Genomic DNA, 15435 nt, shown 5'->3' with positions numbered 1-15435 from the left:
ACTGGCTGAGCGTGGTGCGGCCGGTCTCAAAAAGGACAAAAAAAAAGAAGACTAGATTCCACTAACTGGCTGGGTGATCTTGTATGTAATCATGGAAAAAGCATGACACTTTAGGAAGTAGGTAGCTATGGCTGAAAAGCATGAGTTCAAGATGTAAAATTAGAAAAACTAGGTTTGAAGGCCGGCCCGGTGGCGCACTGCTACAGTGCGCCGCTTGGGAACGCGGCGGCACTCCCCCCGAGGGTTCGGATCCCACATACTCACAGCGCTCACTGGCTGAGCGTGGTGCGGCCGGTCTCAAAAAGGACAAAAAAAAAGAAGACTAGATTCCACTAACTGGCTGGGTGATCTTGTATGTAATCATGGAAAAAGCATGACACTTTAGGAAGTAGGTAGCTATGGCTGAAAAGCATGAGTTCAAGATGTAAAATTAGAAAAACTAGGTTTGAAGGCCGGCCCGGTGGCGCACTGCTACAGTGCGCCGCTTGGGAGCGCGGCGGCACTCCCACCGAGGGTTCGGATCCCACATACAGACCGGCCGCTCACTGGCTGAGCGAGGTGTGGGCGCAACACCGAGGGTTGTGATCCCGTTGCAGGTCCCGGTCTGGTACGGGCGCGACACTGAGGGTTGCGATCCGTTGCCGGTCACGAAAAAAGACAAAAAGGAAAAAAAAAAAATGCTTTTGCCCTCACTGATCTCATTTGACTTTTAGAACAATGCCATTTGATATGTAGGTGGATAAGAGGTGAGTCGTCTACTCCCAAGGTTATAAATACACTGTGTTAAAATTCAAACCTAGTTTTTCTTTTTTTTCCTTTTTGTCTTTTTTTGTGACTGGCAACGGATCGCAACCCTCAATGTCGCGCCCGCACCTCGCTCAGCCAGTGAGCGGCTGGTCTGTATTTGGGATCCGAACCCTTGGCGGGAGCGCCACCGCGCTCCCAAGCGGCGCACTGTAGCAGTGCGCCACCGGCCCGGCCCAGCAAAAGCATTTTTAAAGTAATACATTTTAAGGGCCGTCCTGTGGCTCACTTGGGAGAGTGTGGTGCTGATAATACCAAGACCAAGGGTTCAGATCCCTATATAGGGATGGCCGGTTAGCTCACTTGGGAGAGCATGGTGCTGACAACACAAAGTCAAGGGTTAAGATACCCTTACTGGTCATCTTTAAAAAAAAAATAATAATAATACACTTTATTCAAATGAAGGATACTATTATAATTCATGTTTAGGAATAAATCTCTAGTTAACAAAGTTAGTTGTTTCCTAAGATAAACATTTACAAAATTACTTTTAACATGTTAGATTTAAAAGAACAACATAAAATATAATGACAAAATGTTACAGGGCAATCCATAAGTTGCCAGTAAAGTGCCAAGTAGTTCCGTAGGGAGAATAAATTGTAAAGTAAGATTAGATGATTACTTAGGTTTCACAGAATTATCACACTGCAACAAAAATCTTAAATACTGGAGAGCAAAAAACTGCCTTTTTTGTACAAGGTCAATAACAGGTTTAGAAATGAAAGGAAGATAAAATTTAAAGTTAAATCCTCATTTTCTCAGTCTAAACATTTTGCTTAATAAAAGGTATTCATTTTTAAGTTCCATATAACTATTGATATCTGATAAAACCTGTCAAGAAACTATTTCTATCACAAGGAATTACAGGAAATATGCAGTTTGAACTACTGCAGTGTTACATTTGAGACAGAACAGGCCACTAAAATGTACACATTGTGAGGTGAGGACTTGTTTACTGCTATAATGAAGTGCTTAGTTTGGTATCTGACACAGAGTAGATGATAATCAACAAATAATATAGCCCGCTGTCCTTCTCTTTCTCCTTTTTTGGGGGAGGGTGGGTTCACATCAGAACTCTTTGGAGGAGAAGAATGCATACTTTGATAAAACACTCAACCCTCAGAAGGCCTGATATTCCTTCCTAGGAGGGCATAAGGTACCCATTACTCCCACGTGCCCACTATCCCGTTACCCCTAAGAATCCCTGGCACAGAGTTGACATTCTTTAGTATAGCATACAAAGCCCTTCTTAATCTATAGTCCTTATCTATCTCCTCTAGCCTCATATCTGGCCATGCAAATAAAAACAAAAATAAAAATCCATTCCCCAAACCATTCGGACATACTTTAAATTAAAGATTAATTTAAATGTCTGGAGAAGCACATTTCTTAATGTAACTCAAGGAAACCTAACAAGAAGAACGCTCTGTGAAAAAACTACCTGCTAGTAGTATGTATATTAACATAACATTAAACAGACTAAAATATCTGAAAGTACAAGTCTGGTAGGGAAAAGGTAAAAAGAGTTTTTTTACTTTTGAGCTACTGATATAGTTTTAATAAAAGCCAGATTTTATCTACTATATACATAATAAAGAGGAATACATACAGAGAGAAGCATCTTAAAAAGCCATCGCTTTCTCCATCTTCAATATAGTTCCTGTGTGCTTGTGAACTCATTTGCAGATCTGCTGAAATAACGTACAAGTTTATGATATTCTATATCCCAAAAGCTAGTCTCACATGACTTATAGATATATATATTCTATGTATACATATATATATATTCTATAGCTATCCAACGGCCTTCATGTGTAATTTGATACATTTTATAATGCCTGCAAGTTCATCTTGCATATCAAAATCAAATGGATATTCTACCACATTATGGATTTTCTGCTTTATTTTCAAATTCTTATTGACATTGATGCTTTCTATTTAATTACATGTGGGCTTGAATAATAGAATCTGGTTAATCCTAATTTAATTAAAGTTAAAGATGGTCTTACGTTACATGCGATCATTATCCACCTGCTCTCACCCAACAAAATAATTAGAAGGTTAATTAAATCAGTATCTAAAATGAGATATGAGCTAGTAAATTTGAAAAGGTAAGCTCTGCTTTAGCTTGATGTTTTAGGTTCATATGAGCTAAAATTCACTTACAGCATGGAAATAAGAATAGACTAGGGACTATAATATGGGGGTAGTTTCACCGTTTGGTTAATTTATTGGGAAATATTGGAATATTTGACTACTTCATACTCAAAACATCCTTTGAAGGAAACTGTTTTTAGAATAGTGGTTCTCAAAGTGTGGTCCCAGATCAGCAGCATCAGCAAGATCTGGAACTAGTCAGAAATGCAAATTCTTGGATCCTCTCACAGACCAATTAGAAACTCTGGAGGTAGGGTCCAGCAACCTGTGTTTTAATAAGCTCTTCAAATTCTAATGCACATTAAAGTTTGAGAACTATTGTCTTAGAGATTATCTGTTCACTTTCCATCAGTGTAAGAAAAAAAAAATACTACTACTCTACTACAACCAGGTTTGACTGCTAATGTTTTTATTCAAACTACTTAAAGTAAGACTTACAGGACATTTTGCTTAAAGATGATTCTCTCAAATTTGTAGGCTCCTGATCCAACTGTGGTGCATACTGAACTTCTGGCTTAGACTAAAATGATAATGAAAGCAATTAAGTCATTTGTACTTAGGCTTTTTTCAGTAACAAGTTCTATAACACATCATCTCTACAAACATTTAAATTGAGAACAGAAGTATGGTATAAAAAATAAAACACATTAACCACAATATATTTTAATTGCACTTCCTAAACATCAGATCCAGTGCCTTGAAAAGAACAGACAGATTTCTGGCATCATCAACTGTTTAGTTTAACTTCCTGACAGCATTAAAAAAACAGAGGGAGAGAGGGACAAATTATGACATACTGCATTAAATACTACCATAACCTGCAAAAATGAGTTTTAATTCTAGTTGATATGGAATAATTTAGCAGGCTGCCAAAACTTTTGGCTAAACACATATCATCTCTATTTTTCCTTTCTGAAACATTCCATACTTCCCTAAGTATGAGCAATTCATAAATTATCGCCAAACACTCTATCTTCTATATAGCTCTGATCCTCTGGAATGGGAGTTTCTCCATCCCAGTTACATTAAAGTTTACATAAATGGTTAGAGAGAAACAGAGCTAATCTCACATCTAAACAGGGATGAATGAGAGCTCCACTCTGAGAATCAACTTAAGCTTTAGGGTAAGTAGCTTCAGAACCTAAATGAATTTAAAGAGAGAAAATTCCTGTATTTTACTTACTGCAAGATTAAGTACAGAGGCTCAGGTTGCTGAAAATCACATATTTGGCTGGCTGGTTAGCTCAGATGATTAGAGTGTGGTGTACTAACACCAAGGTCAAGGGTTTGGATCCCTGTACCAGCCAGCCACCAAAAAAAGAAAAAAAAATCATATACTAGTCATACAGTAAGCCACTCAATTAGCAATAATAATTAATAGGTTTATTTTAGTTATTACCTGAGAGGAAGACAGTGCCACAACATACTTTGTTGGTTAGTAAATTTGAGGAATCGAACTGCTTAATTAAAAGGAAGACAGCATGGTAGGGTGGTATATGGGCTTTGGGGCTAAACTGCCCTGAGTGTGAAGCCTAATTCTGTTACCTACTGGCAGTGTGACCTTAAATAAGTTAGACTCTCAGGTTCCTCATCAATAAAATAAGGATAATATAATCTTATAAAGCTGAAGAATTGAGATAACATATGTAAAATGCCTAGTACACTAGAACCTTTAAGGAACAGCAGCTATTATTATTATAATATTACACAGTAAATAATGAGATGGGAGAAAAGTTACCACTCTAGGAGGCAAAATGCTTCTTCAAGTTCTCTTATGAGAGTATGAGGAAAAGCACTATAAACAACTAAAAATTATGTCATACCATTTTTCTCTAATATCCATATGTGATCATATATGTGTCACTACTTATTTTTAAAGTATATTAATTATTCTTATCTCCCATATCTAAAAATTTCATTTTATCAATTTAACCACTATAAAATTTAGGAGACTCAAAATTCTGGTTAGATAAAACCAATGGGCTTTAGATAAGTTTTCCAATGGGCACAGGAAAGAGTAATCACACTGTGTCCTGATGCCCAGTGTTTACATGTAGGCCAAATAAGAAACAATTATTTGATGATAAATATTTGTAACTGATTACACAGTTTTATGCCAAGACACTCAATTAAGACATTCACAGTTGTTGGTATTTAGACGAATTTATGAAGCACAGTTGTCACCTGGAATATAACTATTTTTCCATTATCAGCTTGAAGATAAAAAGTCCATGAAGAGGTTATGAAGCTCTGTGCAGAGTCCATCATGTCACTCCAGAATGACCTCACCAGAGTTAGAGGGAAGAGTAGATGCATTTTTGGCATCAGGGACATGAGCTAAAATAAATAAATAAATCATGAGAAATATATTATTTTTTATACTCATATGTACATTTAAGAGAACATAATCAAGATTCCTCAAATCCTTACTGGACAGGGTATAAACAATTAAATGAATCTACCATAATTATTAGCATTAGAGTAAACTCCTAGTTATCTATCCAAATTAACTATGGTAAAGCCTAAAATTCCAGGTTGCTTTAATTTACCAATAAACACACTTATAAGCTACCTGTCACCTCTATAAGAATAACAGGCTTTTGAACCAGGTCCAAAAAGATGGAGACTCTTAAGATTTCATTAAATAAGGACTACCACAGCCTCAAGAGATAGAAAGGGAAGGGACAAATCATACCATTCTCATTTTTAATGGTTTCATGTAGAATAAATCATGCTATAATGAACATCAATGGGAAAGAGGAAGGAAAAAAAACTCAATCAACAACATATGCATAAAATGTGAGACATCTGATAACAGGGTGGGGTGAGGGGAGTATTTACAGGCTGAATATACATAGTAAGCTACTGATAAGATTTTTTTTCTTTTTTTTTTTTTTCTTTTTGACCAGTAAGGGGATCGCAACCCTTGGCATGGTGTGGTCTGCACCATGTTCAGCCAGTGAGTGCACCAGCCATCCCTATATAGGATCCAAACCGGCGGCCTCGGCACTACCAGCGCTGCACTCCCCCCGAGTGAGCCATGGGACCGGCCCTTACTGATAAGATTTTAACATTAATTGGTATCATCTGTTCTTCGATTCTGATTTGACTTATTTAGAGCACTGGGCCCTTCTAGAGCGCAAGTGTGGGATGCCACTTGCTGAACTCTAGGGATAGCTTTGGTTCTGCTATATTTCAAAAGAGAGGCATCATAGGGTATTAGAGAGCAGTTTTTAGAATCAGAAGATCTGTATTCAGGATCCAATTTCCCCACTTAATAGCTATTAAACCTTTCATTGATTAATTTACAGAACAGGTATGTATTGAGATTATGAATTTAGAGATCAAGAACCATGTGTTTTATTCATCAATGTATACCTGTGTTTAATCTGCATAATCTATACAGGACAGAGGTTAAACACAGGGTAATATGTGTATATGGGGAGAGGCACCTAACCCAAACTGGGGTGGATGGGTGGTTAAGAAAGTTTGACAAAGGAAATGACACCTGCCTGGAGTCAAGGATTCACGAAGAGGATGAGGAGTAGAAGAAACAGAAAAATAAATAGCATGTCATATTATAAAAATTAAGAACTGTTCAGTATGTATACAATCAAGAGAAAAGGAACTTAAATATTTGAAATGTTTAATGGCTTTTAAACATTTGAAAATATGTTTGACATTACTTATAATAAGAGAAACACAAATTAAAACTATAATGGGGCTGTGTGAAGGAGAAAAGGAGAGTGATTGCTAATGGGTATGGGATTGCTTTTGGGGGGTAATGAAAATATCTGGAATAGATAGTAATGATGGTTGCAAAACTTTGTGAATACACTGAAAATCACTGAATTGTACATTTTAGAAGAGTAGATTTTATAATATGTGAATTATAACTTAATTTTAAAAATTGGTACAAATTCCATAAAGGGCAATTTCGCTGTATTTCTCAAAATTAAAAATGCATATACCTCTTAACTCAGCAATTGTATTCCTATGATTTTATTCTATAGGTGTACTCACAAATGTGCAAAATATACATCATTTATAAAAGAAAAAGATTAGAAACAACCTACATGTTCACAAATAAAAAACTGCTTAAATTATGATACATCTATACAAAGTATTATGCACGAAAAAAATGAGTAGAAGCTCTTTATGCATACTTATATTTACAAAAAGTATACATGCGCATCCTTGTATCTGCATAAAATACCTCTGTATTGGTAACCTCGGCTATATTAACAGAGGAAAATCAAATCAAGTGGCCAATAAGAGACAGAGGGGTAGGAGACTTTCACTATCTACTGTTTATCTTTTGAGTTTTGTACTAAGTGACTATATCTCCTTTATCTTAATTAAGAAAATTAAGAAACTCTTCCTAGTATATATGGAGTATAAAGTATAAGGGTTAAGTAAGAGATGGCATTGGAGAGGGAATCAAGAGCTAGGTTGTGATGAGCAGTTTGAACTTAAATCTATATGTAATTGGGAGCTACTGAATTACATAAGATAGGAGAATGACATGATGAAATTTCCATTCAGAAAAAAAATATGGACACAGAGGAAAGGATGGACTAGAGAGGGTTAAAGTGGAAAAACAATTTGGAAGTTAATATATATATGAAATGACGGTGATCTGAGTTAAGGCAATGGCAGTTGGGATGGAGAGAAGGGACTCTGAAAAAGCAATTTCTCTGAGCCTCAGTTTTTTCATATGTAAGATGGGAATAATATCTTCACTAGACTCTGAGAAGAAACAAAATGAGATTATGGATATAAATATTATTTTTAACAGTAAAGCATTATACAAAACTATTATTCAATCGACTTTTCTATTTGCAAACATAATTTTGTCTGCTGAACACTAAATATAAAATATAACATTAAAGTAGGATTAAGTGGGCAAAAAACACTTCAAGCAATATAAGTCAGTGATATCTAAGCAGGCAATTTTGAAAGGCAGTATTGTTTCGTACTTGTTCTTGTCTCAATTCAGCAAATGGCAGCTGATTCTGGCAACCGAGATGGCAAGCATACTGCTCATCAGATTGGGAATATGCTTCTGTACATGCTGTAAAAGAAAAATAGTCAAATTAAAAAAAGATAGAGAGAAAGAAAAAAAAGGAGGAAGAATAGAAAAGAAAAAGATTTGGCATTTTATAAAGAAATTTCTTACACTAAAAGCATTTCATCATTATGAATTTCCAAATTTGCTAACACTAGGAAATGCATTATTTAAAAAAACCCCTCATATTGTCTCCCTCCTACAAGTCAAATGTTTCAGGTATAAATCTATTACTCATAACACCCAGGCTCTGACTACAAGATGATATTCATTTAAGGGGATACTCATGGTTAAGGTTTGTGTAGTGGAAAAAGCATTGGACTGGCATCCTGAAAATGCCATTGAAAGTTTTGGCTCTATCATCTGTTGGCTGTGTATGTGACCTGGGCTGAGTTGTTTAACCTCTACTGACTTTTTTTTTTTTCCTTTTTGTCTTTTTTACTGACCAGTAACGGGATCGCAACCCTCGGTGTCGCGCCCGTACCGGGGACTGGCAATGGGATCGCAACCCTCGTTGTTGCGCCCGCACCGCGCTCAGCCAGTGAGCGGGAACCGGTCTCCACATGGGATCCGAACCCTGGGCGGGAGCGCTGCCGCACTCCCAAGCGGCGCACTCTCCAGTGCGCCACCGGGCCGGCCCTCTACTGACTTCTATATGTCTAAAATAGTAATACCACCACCTACTGCATAAAGTTGAATGAAATAATGTATTTTAGTGATTTACCCAAAGATATGGTATTACTGTTAAGAACTGGATCATTTAGTTGAGAAGTAAGGGTATTCACATGGTAAGGGGAAAATAAAATGAAGCAATCAGTTTAAGACCCTAAATTCTAAGAAAACTGTACTAGAAAATGTCCTACAGCAGATGTTTTAAAATCAAAATGGGTCTCTACCAGATACACTCTCTTCATTTAGTTCATTAAAGCCATTTCTTCCTTGTGATCTAACACTTCCTCATTATAACAATTTTATTTTTCTTCTCAACTCAGTCATGCACTTGTAATACACGTCTCAGACGTGGTAGATAATAAACCAAACAGCATTACACACACCTAAAGATGGCCAGTTAGGAGACTTAACCACAAAAAAAGGTTATGTTACCACAGAAGACTGGATGTGAGCCATGGTACTGAATAAATAGTGTAATGAATGGAGAAAATTCCACTATAGTTCTTTAAAAACTTAAATATCAACTGTGTCCTAATTACAGGTTTCTCTTATTAAACATCTCTTTCAGCAAAAGATAAGAATAGTGGTTTAAAAGATGACAAAGCCTCTGGTCACTTCTTTTCCTGGCATGACCAACAAAGAACATACTATTAAATATTGAGTCAAGGGCCTGATTCAGTAAAAAACTTGGAGCTAAGTCAACTAACATATGACTGAAAGGTTTTGGAAAATTATACTACCCGTGAAAAGGTAGTGATAAATTATGAGTTGGGTAATTACTACTGCATTTGTCAAACAGAAGGCTTGCTTAAACAAAGGCGTCCTATCCATAGTACAAAACAAACACTGTCTCAACAAATAGATAAAATTTAAAGTGCATGATACTTCTAGCACGATACTAAAATTCTAAATTATTAATAATTACAATATGTTCATTAATAATTATGATATGTTAAATGACTAGTTTAAACAGTATGTTTGTCATTTTCTAACGAAAATACATAATAACACAACTCAAAAAAAACACCAATGTTATATACAGTTGAAGATATCAGCATAGCATCTTACCAGATTCACATTCCAGTTTGGTCCGATTTAAATCAATTCCATCATCCACAAACTGACAAATTGAAAAGAGCCTGCAACCTCTCTGACATGCATACAATTCTTCTTCCTAGGGAGTCCAAGAATAGGGAGGATTACCAAAAAATAGTATTTTTCTCTCAGGAGAAAAAAGGACAAGAAAGCAAAGTTAGTAGGGTTTATAATAAACCATCCAATAAGTTTTATGACTGAAAGAGAAAAAATGATAGGAGCCAGGAAATACCCAAGACCTCTGCCATATAAAGAAGATTTTAGTCCCTTATTTTAAAAGTGATACCAAGAAAAAAGCCTAATGGGTTAAAAATACCACCATTTTTCCATATTCTGTGGTCACAACTTATGGGGAAAAAAAATTTAAATAAAAATAACAGTGACATAATCAGAACTTTAAGGTAGAAAGGAGTAAACAAGTACCCTAGGACCAATGGCATATTTCTGCCACATCCTGTTTATATAAATCACCAGGCTTATCAGGAAAAGTATTATAACCAGCTTCACATGGCAAATGGTAACACAAAAGCCCTGACAAAATGAGGTATACACCTACAAAAATGCTTATATGAAAGGATTTTTTAAAACTTGGCTTACTTGAACTGAAAACACAAACAAGAGCAACAATGTGATGGATGGGAAAGGCCATTGCAACCAGCCAGACCTGGATCAAACCTTTTAGGTGAGTCACTGCACAAGTTACTTTACCTGTCTAGATCTCAGTTTTCTCATCATGAAAGGAGACGATAACTTAATTATCTCCAAACTCCTCAATAATTCTGGATGATAGTTACGCCTAGTACAGTGCCTGGGACACAGAAGATGCTTAATAAATGGTACTAGTGCTAATCATAATAGATTTTAAAAACAGAAACCAACAGGCCGGCCCGTGGCTCACTCGGTAGAGTGCGGTGCTGATAACACCAAGGCCACGGGTTCGGATCCTATATAGGGATGGCCGGTTTGCTCACTGGCTGAGCGTGGTGCTGACAACACCAAGCCAAGGGTTGAGATCCCCTTACCGGTCATCTTTAAAAAAAAAAAATAGAAACCAACAATTACAGACATCATTGTATATGTGTGGGAACTCAGGATAAGATGGACATTTAATTCTTCATTTCTAGAAAATATTAACTACTTAATGAGACTAATAACAATGTTTTCAACTGGCTTTTCTTTAATAAAATACATGTAGTATTTGAAACAAACTACTGCACATGGGGGAGCCCCTTCAACTTACTGTGTGATCCACTGTGTACAAACTGGCAGGCACCTAATAAGGAAACAGCATGTGCATATACCAGTTAGCAACCAATGGAATACAAAGGTATGCATTTCTGTCCAGCAAGGATTAGTAAAATTTATGCAGCAGCAATGGTCCATTAAGAGATGACTGTAGTCTAATATTAAGTAACCTTTATTATACAACTCTGAAGGTAGCACATTTTTGGATCTCATTTTAGCCGCATTTATTGTTAAGGTGAAACTGAAAGAATTTTAACAATTAACAGACATTTCATACCTGAGTAGCTTTTGTAGGCTTCATAAAATAGGTAAAGAATGCTCTATGTCTCTGGAGCACCACATATTTCCTTTCCTTACATTGCACAGAGGAAGCATGAGCTCATTAGCATGAGCTATACCATATACGATTTCATTTTCAGATATGACTTCTTTTGTTAAACCAACCCAATAAGCCATCCAGTACCAACTTCAGAAAACTGTATGGCATGGTGAAAAGAGCCTAGGTTCAGGAACCAGCCCTGGTTTGAAGCTTGAAGCTTGGTCTCACCACTTATTCTGTATAACCTTGGGCAAGTTACTTACTCTCTCTGAGCTTCAGTTTCTTTACTTGTAAACTGAGAACAATACTCTTAAATCAGTCTTGAATATCGGAAGGATTAGACATTTATATCCACATAGCATTACTATTATGTTGTACTATCTAATAGACATAACATTAATTATATATTTAATGAGCACCTATAATGTGCCAGGTACCATGCTTACACTTAATGTACTATACAACACCAGGCACAGAGAAGGCACTCAATTGGTAGCTATTAAGAACCATACCGTAATTCCAAGTATTTCGTGTTCTATAATAATATTCTTCCAAGTAAATATTTCATGCCCTCTCTATCCCAAATGACTGGCAAGCTTATATAAAATGTATCTCCTCTGATTTACGGCACAGGGAAATGGTGCTCCCTACAGTACTGAATACCAGCTAAGTAATTAGAAGGTCCCTCAACGATACTATCCATAGCTTCTATATGCATTTTCTTCTCTTCAGCTAAGTCAAGCTAACTATTCTCTCATTATTTAGTACTACTAATACTATACACACCAGATTTTATAACATGTAAAAAAAGAAATTACCTGTAGCTGCGTGTTAGACACTGTGCTAAGGATGTCACAGATGTTATCTTTAATTCCCATACTAGCTCTGCGAGGTGACAAAATGGTCACCTTTTTTACAGGTGACAAAATGAAGCCATGAGAAGTTAAGTGATCAGCGAGGACATACAAATAGTAGTAGTGGAGCTGGGAATGGAACACAGGTTTCTATGGTTCCAGAGACCACACTCCTTTAAAAAATGACAAGGCTGGCTCTAATTAGCTTTGTTATTAATATGACTTACATCTTTTGTATTTGAACCCAAACTATGCAATTGTATTTGTGAAGTAAGTTAAAAGATAAAATATAATAATTTAAAAATAACTACTTACAAACAGGTATTCTACTTTCTTGCAACAGATAATTAATTCTGAAAGAGTCATTAAAATGAGATTTCTATCTGCCAGTAACAAATATCCGAGAGAGGCTAAGTGAGCCTATAAATTCATCTAATTTCTTATAACACACACTGCTTTTTCTAGAACCTCAAACCACAATAATTAGGAGAAGGGCTAACAGAAATCAGCGAAATAAATATTTTTAATACAACTTTTAAGAGGCAGCATAGTATAGCCAGTTTTAGGACTGAATCTCTATGCTACTATTTCTTGACTATGTGACCTTGAGTAAGTCACTTAACCTTTCAGAACCTCAATTTCCTCAATTGTAAAATCCTCCTTTGCAGGATGGTTGTGAGAATTAGGGATAATGGTATAATTCTCTCATCATGCTGACTAACAGCAGAGAGTCAATAAATTTTAAGTCCTGGACATACAGGGGGCCAGATGATTTAGAGTTCCTGGTGAGAACAGCTTTAAAGAATAAGTAAAAATGATTTCTAGGGCCGGCCCGGTGGCGCACTGGAGAGTGCGCCGCTTGGGAGTGTGGCAGTGCTCCCGCCGAGGGTTCGGATCCCATGTGGAGACCGGTTCCTGCTCACTGGCTAAGCGCAGTGTGGGCGCAACATTGAGGGTTGCGATCCCGTTGCCGGTCCCCAATACAGCCACGACAACTTGGGTTGCGATCCCGTTACTGGTCAGTAAAAAAGACAAAAAGGAAAAAAAAAAATGATTTCTAGATATCACATCAATTGTTAGAAAATATCAGATATTATAAAAGTACCTGAAGGTTCCAGGAATGTTTATCCTTTCAGATTATTTTCCCAGTATTCTGGTCCATACTACAAATTTGCTAGGAAAATCTCAAAAAAAAGGAAACACTAGAAAAATAAGTCTCCGCCCAGTTCCAGGAGAAATCGATATTAATGAGTTTCTTCATCCAATCCTCCTAATGGTGTGAAGTTTATAAGAAGAAAATAATGTAGTTAGGGGCAGCATTCATTGATTTAAGTCCGGAAATCAGAATTTCTCATTTCTCTCTTGACTGCTATATTAATCTCTGACTCTGAAAAATTTAGGATAATCCCCTCTCTCACACTTTTTTTTTTGGAAAATTGATAATCCTTATGCGATGTAAAATCTAGCAGTAAACAAAATATGAGAAGTGGTAGCATTTAGAACTTTTCAAAGTATGGAACATCCTAAGCTTCACTGGAACTGTCTTAATAGCAACTTTGTAATTTAAGAGAGCAAAGAGTGCTAGCCACAACGGTTAAGCAAATAGCACACAAGGAGAAAAAGACCAGCAACATCAGCAAAAGCTCTTATAAAGTAAGTAGGGGGAGGGGCAATATGCCCAAATTATACATGAGGAAGCTGTGGGGAGAGTCAGCAAGCACTTTAGAATGTTGAGTAAACAGAGTTCTCAAAAAGCAGACGAAACAACTTGAGGAAGAGGACAGAATTAAAAGAAAAGCTGCAGTTGAGGGGGAGTGGGGAGTGGGGGGGCAGGCAATGAGAGTAGGGTCACTCCTCTCCGTAAAGTGGGAACCCCCTTCCGAGGGCAGTCTGGTTTCTTTACCCACTGCACGAATTCCCTGTCTTCTGCACTGAGTGGTAAGTTTTTTGAAGGCAGAAAACTGCTTCTTCCCAGTTCCTAGTGACAGCGTCTTGCACACAGTAACAGCACAGGCGGAAGACCATTCCTGGAGTCTCACAACTCCTTGGGCTGACTTCCTGACACTTTTCATGCTATAGTGGAATTATCTACTTGTCTGATTCCCCGAACAGTCTGTGCTCCTGGCCTGGAAAGGAGCTCAATAAACATGGGTGATGAATTAATCTTTTGTGGACTCACGTATCTGCGCCTCCCTCCCCACCCCACTTCCGCTCCTTCAAGGTAAGGACTCCCCACTAATCACCCACATCCTCCTCTCTCCGAGTGCTCGACTCCTCTGCGGAAGGGCAAGCTCCAAGGGAAAGGGATCATGTCTTTATCAAATCTTTGTGTCCCCCAACCTATCACAGAGGAGTGCAGTACAAACTTCCGGTAATTACAGCAGGAACGGGGTGCAGGCAGGATTAGGGAGGAAAACGGGAGCTACACAGGTGGGAGACAGCAGGTGAAGGACGGATTCAATCGCCAGGTTCCCAGAGCCGACGTAGGTGTGGGGAGCTGAGAGATGCGCGGCGAGGAAAGGGTCGCAGCCCGGTTCCGACGGGCCCTACCTTGGGGTAGGTGTGCAAGGGGTAGGTCAACTGACAGGCCCGGTGGCAGGACGCCGTATCACCCAAGACCGAATCAAATGCTTCGGCCGAAGCGGTCCCCGAACCTCCGGCCAGGGCCATGGTCTGCAGCAGCAGCAGCAGCGGCGGGAGCCTCAGTTGGGCCCTGACCCAGAGGCTCCCCTTCGGCGCCGCCATTTTGTTCCCCTCTATCACAGCAGCTCAGCTTGTTGCTGTTTTCTTTTCAGGGTTTCCTCCTCCTTCCGGGGCCAGCTCCTTCCCCGCCCCACCAGCCGCCGCTTCCGCCTCAGCCGTTGCTTCGGTTTAGCCCCTACCCGCCCGACACCGCCTTCTGCCCCACCTCTGGGATTACGAACTTCTCCTAGGCTGGTGTGAGGAGTTGTATCCAACCATCGCGAAAATTGGCGTCCCGGCTCCTCCCCTTCGCGGGGCAGGCTGGGGCGTGTAGTTTTCCCTGGGCGGGAAGCGCTCGGCACGGTAGGGATGGTTGGTCTCCGAGAACTACAGCGGCCCGGGTTGCGCCCTCCGCGCGCGCGCCCTTCGCAGTGCATTCTGGGGGATGTGGTTTACTGTGGGCGCGCCGTTGGTGCCTCCCGAGGAATTATTGCCCAGTGAGGAAGCGACCGCTTAGTTCCGACCCCGGCGGTCCGGCT

At 38.6% G+C, this 15435-nt stretch overlaps 1 protein-coding gene across 3 annotated transcripts in view; it reads right to left on the bottom strand.

Annotated features, from left to right (window-relative positions):
* TMEM59 (transmembrane protein 59) overlaps nt 1–15189 on the bottom strand; it is a 36414-nt gene extending 21225 nt beyond the window's left edge. The window contains exons 1-6 of one of the 3 annotated variants that reach the window (XM_008581858.1): nt 14765–15189; nt 9770–9875; nt 7941–8035; nt 5146–5298; nt 3400–3481; nt 2414–2492 (exon numbers count right to left, since the gene is read on the bottom strand). In XM_008581858.1, coding sequence (XP_008580080.1) covers nt 2414–2492; nt 3400–3481; nt 5146–5298; nt 7941–8035; nt 9770–9875; nt 14765–14959 — 710 coding nt within the window. In that variant the 5' untranslated portion in view covers nt 14960–15189. Of the gene's footprint in view, nt 1–2413; nt 2496–3399; nt 3482–5145; nt 5299–7940; nt 8036–9769; nt 9876–14764 lie in introns of all 3 variants that reach the window. The other 2 variants (XM_008581859.1, XM_008581857.1) reach the window with 2 other exon arrangements.
* Nucleotides 15190–15435: the final 246 nt, after the last annotated feature.

Source organism: Galeopterus variegatus, unplaced genomic scaffold, assembly GCF_000696425.1.
Source record: "Galeopterus variegatus unplaced genomic scaffold, G_variegatus-3.0.2 Scaffold2480, whole genome shotgun sequence".
Taxonomy (NCBI): Eukaryota; Metazoa; Chordata; class Mammalia; order Dermoptera; family Cynocephalidae; genus Galeopterus; species Galeopterus variegatus.
Note: the sequence above shows the minus strand (reverse complement) of the source record. Positions and strands in the feature narration are given on the sequence as shown.